This window comes from Scardinius erythrophthalmus (genome assembly GCF_964197995.2).
Source record: "Scardinius erythrophthalmus genome assembly, chromosome: 8".
NCBI lineage: Eukaryota > Metazoa > Chordata > Actinopteri > Cypriniformes > Leuciscidae > Scardinius > Scardinius erythrophthalmus.
In genome coordinates this window covers 9,259,410-9,278,144 of record NC_138228.1, presented here as the reverse complement: position 1 = coordinate 9,278,144, position 18,735 = coordinate 9,259,410, and the positions used below count along the sequence as shown (strand labels likewise).

Sequence of the window (18,735 nt, the reverse complement as noted above, 5' to 3'; positions counted from 1 at the left end):
GTAGATCTACGAAGATTTTCAAGTGCTACTTAAGCTACGATGCTTTTGGGAAACAGACCGTAATATTAAGATCAGTCGTACGATCGTTTTTACGATCAACTTAGGCTTACGATGCTTTTGGGAAACGCAGCCCTGATCGGAACAAACCCGAACCTCTGTCTGCTGAACTTGCGCAGAAACATCAAAATAGACATAGCCAGCTTTTTAAAATTGTTTTTAAAACTAAACATTTAGACTATTTTAGTACAAATTATGAGCTTATATTGACGATTTTTTATAATTCTTGACAAAATTAGAATATTAAGTTATATTAAGACGCTACGATGAGCATTATAGCTACTTTTAAAAAAATGCGGGTCAGGAAGCGGGTCGGGTACAATATTTTCTTTTTCGTTTTTTGCGGTCCAAGTTGCGGGCGGGTTAGTTGAAAACGTCGGTCGGGTGCGGCTTGTTTATACATTGACCCGCGCATCACTGATACATATACATACACACACATATATATATATACATGTATATGTGTGTGTGTGTGTGTGTGTGTGTGTGTGTGTGTGTGTGTGTGTATGTATATGTGTGTGTGTGTGTGTGTGTGTATATATATATATATATATATATATATATATATATATATATATATATATATATATATATATATATATATATATATATATATATATATATATATATATATATATATATATATATATTAGGGGTGTGCCATATCAGACCGTCTACGATAATTCCGGTATAAATTTTATTCTTATTATTCTATTCTTTTAATCTTATTCAGTTTTTGTAGCATTTCTGAATACTAGTGTTAGACCTACCCAAAAACTTTTCTCTTTGTTTGTATCTTTATTATTTTGTATTTTTTTTACAAAATTCCTTGTGTTGTGTAAACTCTTAAAAACAAAATTACCCAATTGTAAAAACACAATGAGTGAACAAACATTTAAGTGAGATAAATGTAATAAAAAAATGTGTCTAATTTTTTTTTTCTATATTGTCATAAATATCATTATCGCAAATATTCTTGAAATATCGTGATATAATTTTGAGGCTATATCGGCCACCCCAACAAAAAAAAAAAAAAAAAAAAAAAAAAAAATATATATATATATATATATATATATATATATATATATATATATATATATATATATATATACACATACACGTCTGTGTGTGTGTATATATGTATGTATATATAAGAGAACCTGTGCATTATGACGCTTGTCGCTCTGTCTCTATACGCGCAAAATTATGTAAACATTTGCGATTAAAAAGTGTTAATTGTCAATGTTTTTATCGCACTACATGCTTTTTACAATTTTAAAACTGACAGTCATAATCCAAATATTTTTTATTAGATTTATTGTGAAGTATCTCTGTTGAAGGTTTTGTTGTTGTTGTTTTTAAATGGAAATGTATTTTTATGGAATCAGGATTGTCCAAAGATGTGGAGAGACCAGAAGAGGAATTTATCCTGTGTTCTTTTTTCCATTGTGTTGGTGTCTGGTATATTCCTCTGTGTCGCCCCTTTCATTGTTTTGTTTTGATCTTTTGTTCTGCTTCTCCGTAATTTGTATCATTTGGCTGCATGTGATATTCCAGACTTCACCATAATGTCAGGGCATTTTGAAATATTAATTGAACTGTTGAATGGTTTGTGTGCCATGAGTGTTTGTTGACTTGGCAGTTAGCCTACTCTGTGGTTTTCACCACTTTGTTCATAGATGTACTCTACGCTGTCTTTCATTGTCACGTTTTCTTGTGTACTTAAATATTTTTCACCTGTGAAGAAAAATGCGAAGGGAACTGGAACAATGCCAAGCCAGGAATAAAATAAGTGGAGGTTAAAAATCAAAACAATTTTTTATCTATTTTTTTCTATTTATAGCACAGAATGGTTAAGTATGCAACATAACAGGTTGTATTGTTTGCCTGTTTTCACCAGACCGCTCTTGCAATACTGGAATTGTGCTTCTGCGTAATTTTTCATGTTGACTTAGGTAGGTTTCGTCATTGTACGTCACAAAGGTGATTAACGTAAAGGGTGAAGTGATGAAATGAATGTTCTTTGTAAACATGAGTAATGACAGAGTTTGTCTATATAGAACTTGTTGCAGTTAGATGCAAAATGTACATGTGGATGGACTTTTTTTGCTTACTTTAAAGCATATTCGCAAGAATCTAAAATTAATAAGAATGTATTCTTCGTCCTTTTGTCTATCCATTCGCTTCACTTCATGTCCAGAATAAGCCATAGTACAGACCAGACTCCCAAATAGTGATCAAAAGTTTGGTTTCAATAAGCTTGTTTAAAAGAAGATATGAATAAATTAATTAATAATTGTATTCATGTTAGGGTTGCATTAAAATGTATCAAATTGACAGTAAAGACTTTTATATAAAAAAAAATCTATTTAAAGGGTCATGAAACCCTAAAACATTTTTTTGAGATATTGACAGAAATGTACATGTTTCACGTCATTGAAAACAATAGCACCCGTTTATTATTAAGGGAAAAGGTTTATTAAGGAATTAAAGGTTATTTGTTTTTTTTTAGCTATTTTGTTCTTCCAGTTTAAAAAGCAGTTGAACCAGCTTCATGAAAAGTGAGGTTAATTTGGAGTTGTGATTGACTGCCGTGGCTGGAGAGTATGCTTTTACGTCATCAGTTTCTTTGTATTATTCATGAGAATAGACTAAGTCCAATCACTGCGCTGTAATACGCATGAGATCGCATTACAGCGCATAATTCAAATGTGACAAGACCTGTTCGGTGGTGTTTGATCACCTCTGCACAAAAGTGTTGTTTGCATTTTCCCTGTGATGAGATCAGAACTCTAGTTTGACTTCCTACACACAGAAAATATGCCTCTAACTATTTAATTAGTAAAAGCATGCGAATTGCGTATGAGAGCGGTTTCTGATCTCTGTGATAAGTTTAACAATACTGGCCACGCGGATCACAGTTCATATCCATACCAGAGCAAGCGTGTTTCAGGTTTTTACGAATATTTCACATACTCTCCTGCTCCAAACATGAAACGGCACAGTGTATACACACATATTTCATCATATCTTCAAATGAAATATATGTGCAGATTAGGACACTGATCAACGTCTGATCATGGATTATTCTGATACACAGGGGGTTTCATGAAACCTTAAAATAAATGCTGATCTTCGAACTTTAAGGTTTCAGAACTTTCTATTCATCAAAAAATCCTGAAAAGAATGATCATGGTTTTCATAAAAATATTAAGCAGCACAACTGTTTGCAAGATTGCTAATAAAAATATTTTTTTCTTGAGCAGCCAATCAGCATATTAGAATGATTTCTAATTTTCTAGAGAATCATTTAACACTGAAGACTGGAGTAATGGCTGCAAATGTATTAAAATAGAAAGTGGCTATTTTAAATTGTAATAATATTTCACTCTATTACTGTTATTACTATATTTCCGATCAATAAAATGCAGCCTTGAGCACCAGTGACTTTTTTTTTTTTAAAAAGAGGGCAAAAAAAAGGATGACAGTGTCTGTCGGCCATCATCGAAGACCATTTTTGACCCAGGAAAAACCCTGTAGAACGACATTTTGCAGTGGCTTAACTTGTAAGTGATTCTTGGAAAGGATTGTAGCTTGTCAGATGATACCGCTGCTAACCTCTGTTTACTGCGATTTCTGGCCTGAAGATCCCTGAGGAACTTTCTGATTTAGCGCAACATTCATATATAGCTAAGCCTGCTCACACTATGAAATATGACGTCAAGGACAAATCCATCATGTGAAACAGGTTAGAGAGCATGCTGGTTTTGATAAAGATAAACACACCTGGCTGGGGCCACATGCTCTCATGGAGCGATGATGAAATTATGATGTTTATCCTTGGGCATGTGCTCACGTTTGGAAACATTCCACATAAAATTTTGGAGATGTCATTATTCTCCTCATAATGCATTATCAAAATGTGTTGTTTATGTGTGTGTGTAGTGTTAATCAATTAATAACGTGGTTTAAAATGAGAAAAGTTAAACCACCGTTCAAAAGTTTGTAATCTGTAAGATTTTTCTTTTTTGTAAAGTAATAGGCTACTTTTGTTTAGCAAGGATGCATTAAATTGATCAAACATGCCAGTAGACTAATTTATAATGTTACAAAATATATTGGTTTCAAATAAATGCTGTTCTTTTGAACTTTGTTAATAAGAAATGTTTCTTGAGCACCAAATCCGTATATAAGAATGATTTCTAGAGGATATGTAACACTGAAGACTGTAGTAATGATGCTGAATATTCAGCTTTAAAATACATTTTAAAATGTATTAAAATGGAAAGTGGCTATTTTAAATTTTAATAATATTTCACAATATTTCTGTTATTACTATATTTCCGATCAATAAAGTGACTTTTCAAAAACATTGCAAAACTTTTGATCGGTTGTAGTTGGAATTGTAGGTTAATTACGTAAGCCTGTGTAATCTGCCGAGCTGCATTGTTTGCAGCCTTTTTTCCTTAAGACTTTCTTCCTGTGTGAGTCTGATTTTAGTACAGAACACCTTTATAACTTGCTCAAAGAGGTGTGACTGAAAGTTTCATCATCCGCTGAAGGTTGGGTTACACCTTTTTTTTTTTTTTTTTTTTTTTTAGAGCAATCTAGTTCCTGTTATAAGGAAAACAATGCAATGACTTTAGTCAACGATTAACATGTCTTCCACTGTTCTCTGCAGGGATCAGATTTCATGATGGTCTAATTTTGTTTGCAGGCATGAAGTAATACATTGTAATGTTTGCCCAGAATAGCACAAAAGCTTGAAAAAAAAGTGTATTTTTAGGTACAATAAGTTGATCCGCCTGATCAGATTGTAAGGTCCACGCACTGGTCCAAGGACAGTAGCCAGTGCCATGGCAGAAGGGTTCCTGCGTGTTACTGTCTTTCTTTTTATGCAAACCAACAAGATTAAATTAAATGGATTTCCTTATATATAACCTCTTTTATTTAATCAGCAAATTATGCATTTTTTTCCAATAATGTTAGATAATTAATGTTTGAATAAATGTTTGATCATTCCTTTTAACTCTTTACTTTATATTTTACCCGTTCATTTGCAATCTGCAATCCGCATAGAGCCTCGCGCCAGACGCAGTTAATGCGGGTCGCACAGTCACTAGTAATATGATGCGCTGTTACAAATTTCATGTGGTGTGGTCAAAGTAAGGTGACAATGACACATACAAAGTGTGGTGTCAATATGTCAAAGCATTGCAGAGATACGGCCTCAGAATCGTTTTGGCATCATGCCTAATTTTTTGCTGCGGTATACAAAAACGGCTTCGTCTATCAACACAAAATCCTTAACTTTTTCTTGTGTTCCTTAACTTTTTATTAGCACAGTCTGAAGATGGTCTGACTCCAATTTGGTGAAAATCGGATAAACGGTAGAGTTCAAAAAAGTGGGTTTTTAAAGAAAATCAAAATGGCGAACCTCAAGTTTGGCTGACTGTGACAAAATTGGCATCCATGTTGTCGGCATGGCAAAAGGAATATTGGGTCTATTGTTGAATCTATTGTTCATTATAATAGGCTTATTTAATCAAAAGTTGAAACTTTTTTAGTACAGTCAGGGCATGGTGCCGAATGGAAGGGCATGTTTTTTTTCTTTCAGAACCGTTACACCCCTAATTTTAACACACATTAATTTTCTTTGTAAATGTTGTTTTATTGCTATTGTGTTCATCTTGTAAGGGTAGTTTCCCTACAGTTGTTCAGGCTGCAGGATTGGTGAATTACTAAAGAAACGTTATCAGCAAGATGGTAGAAAACTGTTCATTTCTAGTCTATTACCTGCTACTTATATCAACGACGGTATTGCTAAAGTGTGACGATATTGGATTGCAATAGGTAGCACATAAATGTTAATACCAAATCAAAACTAGTTAGCACATCATTTGTAATTGAAAGGGTTTAATGACAATATCTGGTTGGTTACATTTAAAATAGTTTAAAAAAATAGATGAGATGATAATAACTTATACCATTAATCATACCCAGCATATATGTAGAATGTTACCAGAGATAGAGATAGAGAGAGAGTGGTTTTAGAAAAGAGGAGAGAAAGAGTCAGTCTAGGAGGAGAGCCTCACGACTAGAGCTAGTGAAAGAGAGCCAAAGAGAAGGCCCCAAGAAAAGTTACGGTCTTCATCTATCACTTCCTTGACCATGTGACTTAAACCCAAATGTTAGACATTCAAACTGACCAATCAGAAGACTACACCTTCCCCCACCGTATTAAAGGTGTGCCAATTAGCAGACCCCCACTGTACACACATCTTGGCCTGCAGACCTTGATCACTATCAGCACATCTTTGCCTTTAGAAATTCCAAATGGCTTTTGGAAGGGGTTGAAACAGAAAAGCAAAAGTTTTTTCTTCATCCTTACAGTGAACATAAGAAACTACTTTCAAAAACATAAAACAAATCTTACTGACCCCAATCTTTTGAGCGGTAGTATACATGTGCAGTCATTTAACAAATTGCTATAAAACCCTTGTCATTTGAATTATAAACGTAAGTTTATCTTTTGTTATATTTTATTATCAGTTGAAAGTCTTCATGAACAGTAGCATAGCCAGGAATCACAATGTGGGTGGGCCCAGAGAAAATCAGGTGGGCACAGCCTAAAATGCATCTGTTATCAAAATAGGCCAACACAACTACACCTGCTTGAATACACCACAGTTTAATCAGAGCACAAGCATGTATGTCATCATAAGCAGTGTTAATAAAGAACATAACGATTAGAACAGCATTTCCACTGCGCGCGGCCAGGCCACACCACACACACACACACACACACACACGCGCATCTGACAGATGCGAATCAACATCATCAAATCAGCAGGACAGTAGTGGACAGTGTGTAAAAACCAAAAACCAAAAACAGTGCTTGGTCATAGTCTGGCTCAGCGGCCACATAAACCACGTTATATAAACAACATTGACTAGGCAACTACATAAACGTAGATTGGCTTACTTTTGATGACTAGCTTATAACAGGAGACAACGGGGCTGGGGGTCGCACAGTTTTAAATTCGAACACATTATTCTCTGAGTGTACACACACCGGCGGTGTCTGTCCGCTGCGCCCAGCAACGGCTCAGGACCTTGTTCAAAATCCTGCCGCGTCACAGAGCGCTATTTACATAGTTTTATATTAAATTTACATTTATTTGTCTCAAATCGTAGTTAATGAACCTGACTTCACCCTGGGCTGCAATATACGTTTAGTTTTATATTCATGTACAGAAATCAGCTGCTTGAATGAAAATTGCTGACATTATCGGATTTTCAGATGAGAGTTGTCCTAGACGCGGCGCTGCGCGTCCAGTGTGCGAGCCCCTTAAGAGTTGAACACTGCAATGATTTCGTTATAGTCCAACGATTCAGTCAATTCTCCTGAACATCTGCATTATCTTCCTCCTGTGGTGGCCGTGGTCTTTTTGACACAAACTTGTTGCACTGTTTTCATTTTAGTTTAACATAACGTTACTTAGCTAAACTTCAGTGTCCCTCTGTGAAATGTGCTCGTCGTTGTGAAGGGGGGATGGGCTGTTCGCAATCATCTGAGTCTGACTCCGAAATGCGCTACGCGGGCATTTCGTCATCACCATGACAACCAAACAAGAATCAAGAAACATTAAGATTTATTTTTATAGGTCAAAATTGTTATAATCGCAACATAATTTCCTAGGCTACCTTGTGAGGCCACTGAGTGACTAGATGGGCCTGACTGACAGTTGGGTGGGCCCAGGCCCACCCGTAGCTACGCGAGTGTTCATGAATAACATTCAAAGTCCATTTTACTTCAGACATATTACAGAGTAAAACAGGATATTCAAAAAGTATGACTTGAACTTTGAACTTTTGAACTAAGCGTTTGTCTCCTATGTTTTGTTACTTAATTGTATTTTTTTAATTGGGCATTTGCCATGTTACTGCTATGCATCAAGTATTCCTTCACGGAAGGATGTTCTTCCTTTTTTTCCGTATAAACAGGAAAGTGAGATAAGGTTTTTAGATTTCACATCTAAAAATAGCTCAGCTTGTCTGTTCTATTTTTAGGCACACTGCAATACTTGGTTTGCCTCAGGTTTGTTTACTTTGACATCACCCAAAAGGACATTCCAGGTCCTAGGCTGGATCATGTTAGTCATTTAAAGGTATACTTTAAGTGTAGATGATGTGGAATGCCCTATGTTTGACTAATTCTGTAATATAATGATCTTTAATTAATGTGCAACTTTTTCAAAAACTCCCACTCTCTAACTTTTACCTGAACTGCTTTCTTGAAAATAGAGCAGGAATATCCAGAGAAATTACACTTGGAAATGGGATGACTGGAGGGCCAGCTGGTCAGGTGATATGACCGCTAAGGTCTGCTTGCTGCATTTTATGGACTGGAACTCAGTAATGTATTTTCTGAGTCTGATTTAGCACAGCTCAAGTAATGAATTCCCAGAGAAATTGAACATCCACATTGGATTATTGGAGAGCCAATAATAACTGAAAAATATTAAGGCATATTTTAGAAATGTTATTAAAATTTGTATTATAATAAAAATTCTATAAACATAATAAAAAATATATATTATTAATGTTTCTCTCCTAATTTTAACACGCATTCATTTTCTTTGTAAATGTTGTTTTATTGGTATTGTTGTTCAGGCTGCAGGATTGGCAAATTACTTAAGAAACGTTATCAGCAAGATGGTAGAAAACTGTTCATTTCTAGTCTATTACCTGCTATTTATACCAACAACGGTATTGCTAAAGTGTGACGATATTGGATTGCAATAGGTAGCACATAAATGTTAATACCAAATCAAAACTAGTTAGCACATAATTTGTAATTGAAAGGGTTAAATGACAATATCTGGTTGGTTACAATTAAAGTAGTTAAAAAAATAGATATATGAGATGATAACATACCATTAATCTTACAATAAATATTCTATAAACATAATAAAAAATAATAATATTATTAACGTTTCTCATTTCTTTCTACCGAAGCACAGGGGAAATCGTCATGCTCTTCTGCAGGAAGTAAAAACAGTTAAGATTGAAAACTAGATATCTAGTTGCAAGAAAACAAGTGCTTTAAAACAAGGTAGTGTTTCTATATCATTGATGATATCTTCCTTTTCTGGTATGGTGTTTGAATGGTAGCCAACTAAAACTCAAGGCATGTTACATTTGCTTCAATATTATCCATAGAATTGGTAAATTACATTGGAAGGTCTGTGGTTATTATTTAATTATTAAAAAACACATAGGACCTGAGAGCAACTCTGGGAAACTCTTGAATGTATTTTTGGTTACAAAGACTTTCATAAGACTGTCACATGAATCAATACAAATGAAGAGACATTTAACACTTCTTATGGGAAGCTTTTTGGCAGCTCTAGCTTCCTGATGAATAGTTGGATGGCTACCAAAGTCAGTGAAGAGGATATAATCTTCTGCCTTCATGTAAAATTACTTGGCATGACTTGAATTGTCATGACAGTTTACTTTCATTTTACAATATATAATTAAATTCGGATATGTCTTTTATCACTGTTGCAACTCCACCACTCTGTGAATACTTAAACATGGTGAAGTCTCCGTAACATATGCCATCTTATAATAACATTACTTAATATTGTTTACGTAATGGTATTCGTTTATAACCACAATTGGCGTGCATATTTTTGGGGGTTTTCAATTGTTTTTCAGGAAATGAACAGATATTTTTTACAAGGAAGACTTATTCTTCTGTTGAGTCTCAGTGAGATGATGACAAATCTGTGCCAACTTTGCAATCTCAATGACACAGTTTCTTTCTTTTATAGAGAATATGGAAATTCAACAGTGGTTTTCATTAATGGCTCGTTTCCACTGACCGGTACGGTACGCAATTATTTGTTTCCACTGTTAAAAGTTGTGAATGGTACCAAAATGCCGAACCGTACCGTACAACTTTGTTGGGGTACTTAGCACAGTGGTACGGTACTAAAGGGTGGAGCTAGACTCACTGCAGAACGTTGATTGGTTGACAGAGTATCGTCACTTGCGCGTGCTACAAGGGGAATGACAACATTAGAAGCGCCTTTTTTAATATACAGTTGAAATATAATACTTCTGTTATTGTGTCACAAAATGTAGTTTTAAGAGTTTTTTAGGCGAGAATGTAGTTGTTTAAAGCTCAAATCTGTGGTTTATTTATAAAGATTTATGAAAATTTGATCCAGGTTGTGAGATGCATGCGATCACCGGGCACTCTGCGCTCATGTACCCCGCCTGGAACAGCCTTTCCTCGGCTAGTCCTTCTGACGTTTGCTGCTGACTCTGACGTCTCTGTAGTGGTTAAACATGAGATATAATTTGTCTTTTGTAGACCTAACGGGAGATCTTTGGTCTCGTGAATCTATCATTTGTTCCCTGGCCAATCGTTTTGGCTGAGGTCTAAGTGAAATTTCATAACTTTATATTTAGGCTATTTAACTTTGTAACGTTAGACTAGAGCACTGACTTTGTATGTTTGAATTGTTTGTAGTTGTACTGACTGAATTGTTTGCTTAATTTCTTATTGTATAGCTTCTTTTACCTTTTACTTTTTTATAATGGCTATTATTGATAAAACTGAAATTTAACAAAAAGAGACAGCTGGGGTTCAGTTTTGTCATTTTTTTATTTTATTACAGTGAAGATGATCAGAGTACAAATGAACATATTGCCTGAACCATATTAATAAGTTTAATATTTGTAAAATTTATTATAAATAGGCTAACGTTACATGCAGTAAATATATAATCAAAAAAAGCGTTGCCTGATAATGTTTAAGATTTCTTTAAATGAAAACGAAAAGAGGCAGTGTGGTGTTTTAGAACATATTTCGTTTTATTGTTGCTTAAAATATACATACAGAGATAACCGGAGTAGCAGAGCGTGCTGAGTGACGCCTTCAAGAACGCGCTATTCTATTTGAATTCATTCATTCTATACCGGACTCGTGTCCTCATGAGTCATTCTCCTGGGTCGGACTTGGCAAGTTCGAACTTTGTGTACTTGGTATTGAGAAACGCCTAATGTCGGCGCTTGGCTTCTTGTGACAAATATGCCGAGAAGCAAGAACAAGATCTGCTGTGTGTCATCCATTGTTGTTTGTCGCTTTTTTTTCCCGCGCGAAATCGCTTCTTTCCGGCATAGGCTACACCACACCTATCAAGTAAGGGTACTGTTGGCAGTGGAAGCGCTAGTCGATTAATGGTTTACTGACCCGTACCGTACCAGTCAGTGGAAACGAGCCATAAGATAAAAGTTTGTAGGTGCATTCTATCTAAATCCACATCTTCTGCTGTTCTTTTCAGAGGGCCATTGGAGCCACCAACAAAGAAGGAGATGGTCCCACTGGCCAAGAGGCCAGATGAATGGAAGGACCCCTGGCGCAGGTCTAAATCCCCTAGGAGAAGACCTGGTCTCATGGGCTCCCCTCCCCGTGGCCGCAGGCGACACAGGCCCTCTGGATCTTCAGTTTCTCTTTCCAATTCATCTAGGTAAGATAATAGCTTTCTTGCTAGCTAAAGGTATAGTTTACCAATTGTTTTTTATTAAATGTTCATTTACATTTACCCTCATGTCTTTCCAAACCAGTCTGACTTTCTTTCTCTTGGAGCATAAAAAGATACTTAGATAGAAATTGTTTTTGTCCATACAATCAAAGACACTCTTTTGGACCTCACTGAATTTCATTATATGTTCAAAATAATTTTTCAAAATATCTTCTTTTGTCATACAGATTTGGAATTACATGAGAGTGAGTAAATAAATGAATCTTCATTTTTGGGTGAACTACCCCTTTAAGTTGGTTTTTAAGGGATTGTGCTTTTATTTCTCCAATTTTCCAGGTCTTCATCCCGGTCCTCATCGTTCACGGGTTCTGGCTCTTCCCGGTCCCGATCTCGTTCACGGACTTCTTCAATGAGTTCCTACTCAAGTCACTCCTCTCAGCACAGCTCTTTCAGTGGAAGCCGCTCTAGGCAAGATATGATGATTGCTCATGCTGATTTAATGATTTTCTGAACATTATGTATACCACATTTATAAATAGCTGGGTTTTGCTGTGAATATTTGCTTTTATTAATCACTTTATTTTCCATTGTCTAGATCGCGATCCTTCTCTTCCTCACCCTCACCAACCCCCTCGGCACAAAGAAACACTAATAAAATCAAAGCTGAGCAGCCTCCTGTTGCAGTGAAAGGGTAAATGCACACACTCATGCTTTCAAAACCCATTTGGTATATAGACCTTATGTAGCCCCGCCCCTTTTCAGCGCTGCGCTTGTTGTCTTTTGTCTTCCGGTTTGTATTTCCACAGCGATCTTGCATATTTGTTAAGACATCTGCTTTAAACAATACAATGCTTGTGATAACTTTCATTAACTCTACAATAAGTAAATCCACTTCACCAGCTAATTACTCCTCGACAGCGATGCCATAGAGATATACAGAGCTACCGCTAAAACGGAAGTTCAAAGACAATATTCTCAAGATAACGCGTGCTTGTTTCTCTGGCGCATAAGGTCTATACACGTTCAAAAGTTTGGGGTTAGTAAGATTTTTCTTTATGAAAGACATACTTTTAGTCAGCAAGAATGCTTAGTGATGTGATTTTTTTCTGTATTTTCCTACCTTAAAAATATGACCCGCGTGAATTGCGCATGTCCGAGAAATTTTTTTTTTGTGTGTGGTAATGGTTACTATATGATGATTGAAATTTCCTTAAACAATTGCTAAATAAACTGCAAAGTGTTAAGTTTTCTAATATATTTCATGCACGGATTGCTTCTGAAGGGGCTGCCAGAGCTCGCGGCGTCATATGCGGGACACCCTTAGCCAGGGTTAAAAGCGCCAAATGCGAATAAAAATCGGCGTTGAAACTTACTCGCCAGTTAAATTTTGACAGTGCATGGTTGTGAGAATGTGATATGGCTTAGTGCAATCATCAAATCGCTGTTGAAATTGGATAAATATAGTCTTGCTCGCTTGCTCGCCTGAAATGCATGTTTCAGGAGTATTCATTCAGTGGAGCATTCATTTATTTTCATTTTCGATTCACAGTTAATGCTGCTCTGCAAGTGCTGTGTGTTTGAGTCGATAATTGATCATTTGCATTTGTGAACGCAACATGTGCCAGACATCCTCCCAAATTTGTAATGAGAATCATTTATGAATCTGTTGTCAACAAAGAGAAGCCTTGAGGTCTCCCTGCGGTTTTCCGCCAAAATAATTTCTTTGCTATCAACCATTAAGCTTTTAAGACAACCTTAGCATTGTAATTTTACTGTTGTTCTGTAAAATAGAAAATAGGTTTTCCTTCTTTTTGTCTTTAGCTGATCACATGCCTGATTAAATTGAGAAACTTTTAAAAAGCCCAAACTTTTGAACATCTGTGTACTTCTAATCTATATCAACACAGCCAATTAAATCAATAACACTGAGGCTTAGCCTTTTGGCTGTTTCTAGCTGTAGTTGTCAGAACAGAACCGCTTTGTTCACTCACTGCATGCACGTGAAAATGCATATTTTCATTCAGCCCCCCGTTGAAGCCTGGTGCACTGCCCCCTCCTCGCAGGGAGAAAGGACCTCCCAAAATGATGCCCAGTCCCTTGTTGCCTGAACAGCCGGGGAAACCACCCAAGCCAATCACAGAGGCAGGAAAGCCCCCCAACCCACGTCCAGCTGGAAGACCTCCTGGACCCAGAGAACCCAGAGAACCAAGAGAACCCCCCAACATGAGAGAAGGACGCAAGAAAGAACGTCAACAGCACAACCCACCTCGAAGGTACAGCACACGTTACGTTCATTCTTCCACTAACATAAACTATCGCTCTTTGCAAAGTTGTTTGATGGCCATTTACAAGGATCGTCCACCCAAAAATGAAAATTCTATAATTATTTACTCGTTATGTTGTTCCAAACTAGAGTTCTCAAAAATATCAATATTTCTCTGTTACTGAAATATCTGAAACAGTTCCAATACTCCTTTTCTGCAGTATCGATACACTGATACCAGCTACGCGTTCTTGCTCCTTTCTCTCCGACAGCGAATTGACAGACAACCGCCTCCTCTCACTCACTCGTCTCATTCATTCCGGTTAAATAGTGATTGTATTGCACATAATTTGACTAATTCCCACAGGTTTCGCACTCACACCTAAAATGCGTGCATCACTGATCTATATAAGTAGCGCTCTCATAAAGCCGTCTCTCGCGATACAGCTCGTGAGAACCAAATTGACTTCTTTTTCGTGGCTTATTGCACTTAAATGGTCAAATACATACAAACTTGTCAAAATGCCTATCTTTCCAAGAATTCAGGTAAATACAGTCAGTTTTGGAATGTAATGAGTTGAGAGAAAACGCATGTATATTGGATCTGTGCATAAGCTCTTAAAGTGACAGCAGCCTAATATTCCTAGTGCTGTCTGTCAGGTTAATCAAAGAACAAAAGACAAAGAAAATCAATCTCTGTTCTTGACTGAATAACTTTTGTAAGTTTAATTGTAAGCATTAATCTGTTCCATTTTTATAATTAAAACTATCCAGAGTTATTTTACATTTTGATTACTTTAATTTCTGTAGTAATTCTTAGTGAATACAACTGTTAGACCTACCTGAAAAAAACTTAAAGCCATGTTTTTTTAATTTGTCTCTATTCTAATGTATTTATTTGTGCTATTGTTTTCGATTTGTTTATTTGTCTTTACTTTATTACCGGCTATTTACCCTTTTTTTTTTTTTTTTTTTGTAAATGGAGTTCAGCGATTCAAATAAAGCCTCCCTGTGCTGTAAACTATTACAATAAAATTTCACAAATTATCAAAAAACTATGAGATAAATTATCTGTATGGCTGTATGTATGGCAGTTTTCTCTGTGGTATCGATTATCAATATTTTTCAAAGTATTGTATCGAAGTTGGAAATTTCTGTATTTTAACAGTATTTTAACACTATTCCAAACCTTTACACGTTTATTTCTTTTGTTAAACACATAAAGTGACACACATGAGGTGATGAGGACTGGGATTGTCAAGCTCCAAAATGCCAAAAAAAAGCACCATAACATTAAAAGTGGTCTTTTTGACTCTTAGTTTTTGATCATTTATGTATTTATTATTATTATTATTATTATTATTAATTTAGTCATTTTGGAACTTGTAGCAAGACCCCATCACGTTCATTAATAATTAATTTGTTAGCTTTTATTTATTTATTTTAATTTACATGAGGGTTAGTAATAAATTGTGGTAGAGCTCTTTCTTTAAGGTTCAAGGATTGCATCATCATAATAGCTGTAGGTTTTGTCTCTACCTTGATCTCGTGCTTGTGTTTTGTTTGTTGTGTTTTTTTGACATTTTGTCTTTCGAGTGTATTTGCATATGAACCTATCACCCAGTGACCAGTGTTCTAGGCTGAACACGGCATGTCTGTGTTTTTGAGTGTGTGAAAGAGAGAGTGTCTCTAGAAAGGGCACCTCAGCATAGGGAAGCAGCATGTGATCAGTTCTGTGATCTGTAGCAGTGAGAGTGAGAATTAAGTTTCACTGTGTATGTGGAATACCCTGTGTGGGTGTTCAGGAAAATCTCCTGTCCCGTTGGTTATAATGCCTCCGCACAAAGAAGCTTTTGTTGACTTGTCATCGTTATCATAACTTCATTATGTCATGGCATTTGGCCAGATGCAGTTGGCGTGTAGGACACATTTGATACATCTGGATATGTGGCTGGTGCTTGCCCATGCAAAACCTGTAATTTCTTGCTCTGCAGTTGGGTATTGTGTGTGGTTGTTAGGTGTTTAATTGCCATGTCTACAAGATTTTTGCCTTATTCTCCACCACTCTAAAATGGTGAAAAAATGATCGCTCAGAAATCACACGTCATCCTCAAAAAACTACACCGCAGCTCACATGTTTGGATTGGTCAAGATGTGGTTTTGAAATGCTGGGGTTATGTGAAAAATTAGTTTTTGGGTGTATAAGTTTGTATAATGCATCAGCTCTATAACGCAACAGGGAAAAGGGGAAATCCTTGAACAATTTAAATGGACATGAAACCTATAACACATTTTTTTTTAACAGAAAAACAGAGATGTTTTTTTCAGATAAACCTAAAAAATATTTCTGCACGGACCGCCGCAAAAAGTTTAGCAATGCGGATATCGCTGTTCATATCCGGACCAGAGCAAGATTAGTTTTTACGGACAAATTTCATTCACTCTAGTTCTCCAAACAGGAACAATCACCGTGAATGTGCACATATTTCATCGTCTTCAGATATAATATAGAGACTGATACAGCAGCACGTCTGATCATGAACGCGATGACATTATGAATTATTCTGATATACAGAAGACAATGACAATGATCATTTTATTTTGTATTGTATGTAACTAGTAAAATAATTTATGTGTGCTGAAATGTTTATTTTTAGGAAGTATGTAGTATATGTTACCATTTTGTTTTGACATACTCTCTGTAGATTCATTTTAATTATGAGAACTGGCTTCCATTTCAAAAATGTATGTTGTACTGTCCATAGTTATTTTCAAAGAGGAACATTCTCGGTTGACACGCAGAAGAATGACACTTGTGACACGGATGCTTTGTATGTTCTTCCCTTTGCTTTGGATTTTTCACTTGCAGATTTGTAATGATTACAGAAATGTTCTGTTGTCTGAATGAACCTTAAACTGTAAACTGTCACCACCCTTTTTTGAGAATAGATCGGAACTTGAATGGTTGTAAATCATGCTTTGTAATACCTAAGTTTGGTCTCTTTTTAAACTAGAAAATTTAGCTGATTATTGCAGAAGTGAAAGTCAGAAAATGAAAGTGTAAGAAGTTTGTTTACTTCAAAATAGAACTAAACATTTATTTTATACAAAATATAAATAATTTTGAATTGCTATTAAAAAATCAAAGCCTATCTAACCAAGTTGCTTTCCACTTTTGAAGTTAATATCTCAAAAATTGAGCCCATTAAAAGGTTTTAAAATACTGTTTCCATGGGAAAGCAATATACAATTTCAATTTGTTTTCATAGGATGAATTTTATATGATTTTATGATGATTACTAAAATATGTGATAAGGGAATAAAAAAAAGGGACAAGTGTCCCTCTACCGGGATACTGACCAGAAACAGGCAACTCATAGTTCATTCAGGAACTTTCCTGACAGCTTCAGAACAGTTAATTCAGTGAAATATTCCAACCAAAGTCTGTAACTGTAAGAACCGGTTCGTTTATTAACTATACTAATTCTGTCTCCAGTGCTTGACCAACATTTCATTGTCTCTCTCTCGCTTTCTGTCTGTTTCTCCTGCAGGCGAACAGTGAGTGGCAGTGTAAGTGGCAGCAGCTTTTCTGGCTCCAGCTCAAAATCCCATTCCTCCTCCGCCTCACTCTCCCGGTCCCGTTCCGGATCGCACAAGTCTAGGTATGGGATCCACACAGACAGTAGAGTCTTCAATGAAGAGTTCAAATGTAAATATCATGGTATAACAGAATGTCTGTGTGGTTTCGCAGGTCTCTGTCGGTCAGTAGCGTGTCATCTGTATCGTCTGCCTCCTCCAGCAGTAGCTCGGTCAGGAGCGCTGACTCAGATGACATGTACGCTGACCTGGCCAGCCCCGTGTCTTCCGCCAGCTCCCGATCACCCACTCCGGGCCATGCCCGCAAAGAAAGGGCCCCTCCACGGGACAGGGGGCCCAACAAAGACAGAGGTACTGTGGCTCAGTGACTGTCACATTTGATGAGCATTTGTCGCATTTTTTGAAGTATGACTGTATAACAGGCCATACATATAATTTTTGGTATTGTAAACTAAAACTTTTTTTTCGTTAGTTGAATTAAAACTTAAATAAAATATAAATATTAGATTAAAAACTAAAAAACACTTGCATTGACCTAAAAGATGTAACTATTATGTGGTGTCCTTTCAAGGAAAACCGCCAAAGAAAGAAGAGCCTTTCAGAGATGAGCGGAAACGAGTGGACCCCTCCGGTCTCCCCCCCAAAACCAGCTCCGGCATGCCTAGATCTGGGAACAGAGGTCACCCCATGCACCCGCCGCCTATGGGGCCTCCAGGAGGATACGGCTCTCACAAGGACATCAAACTCACCCTGTTAAACAAGGTAAAAGGGGAAGGCGCTTTCATGTTCAATCAGCTGTGTTGAGTGCATGATGGATCAATGACTTCTTTATTCCTCTTTGGCCAGCAGCAAACCGACAGAGGCAATAGGAAAAGGTACTTTCCTGCCGATAAAGAGCGACCCCCTTCGCCTCTCAGCAAGAGGATAGCGCTGTCACCTGACAGAGGTAAACAACACAACCTTTACTGTCCATTAGAAAACCCCTCCAGAAATATGATATCCGAGCAGATACTGTTGTGCTTAATGTCCAGAAATAATTGGTGCATCACATTGCAATCTGCTCTCTCCCTTTTTCAAGCATCGCTCTCTGATTTCTCCATAGGTCGAGACAGGAGAATGCCTGGGCGACCCCCGTTGTCTCCCAGAATGGATCGGCCCAAAGGCCAGGGTCCTCGTCCCATGCCTCCACAAGGAGAAAGGTACCCACTGCCACTTTCTTTTGTCACACTCTTCTGAATATCCCTTCAAATATATGGT

General features: G+C 36.7%; 1 protein-coding gene across 6 annotated transcripts in view; it reads left to right on the top strand.

The window, feature by feature from the left end:
- zc3h18 (zinc finger CCCH-type containing 18) overlaps positions 1-18,735 on the top strand; it is a 47,276-nt gene that overhangs the window by 27,161 nt on the left and 1,380 nt on the right. For 2 of the 6 annotated variants that reach the window (XM_081371812.1, XM_081371813.1), the window contains exons 10-18: positions 11,418-11,603; positions 11,955-12,086; positions 12,214-12,309; positions 13,643-13,891; positions 17,433-17,543; positions 17,633-17,829; positions 18,050-18,240; positions 18,328-18,424; positions 18,581-18,677. In XM_081371812.1, coding sequence (XP_081227938.1) covers positions 11,418-11,603; positions 11,955-12,086; positions 12,214-12,309; positions 13,643-13,891; positions 17,433-17,543; positions 17,633-17,829; positions 18,050-18,240; positions 18,328-18,424; positions 18,581-18,677 — 1,356 coding nt within the window. Of the gene's footprint in view, positions 1-11,417; positions 11,604-11,954; positions 12,087-12,213; positions 12,310-13,642; positions 13,892-17,432; positions 17,544-17,632; positions 17,830-18,049; positions 18,241-18,324; positions 18,425-18,580; positions 18,678-18,735 lie in introns of all 6 variants that reach the window. The other 4 variants (XM_081371810.1, XM_081371811.1, XM_081371814.1 and 1 more) reach the window with 3 other exon arrangements.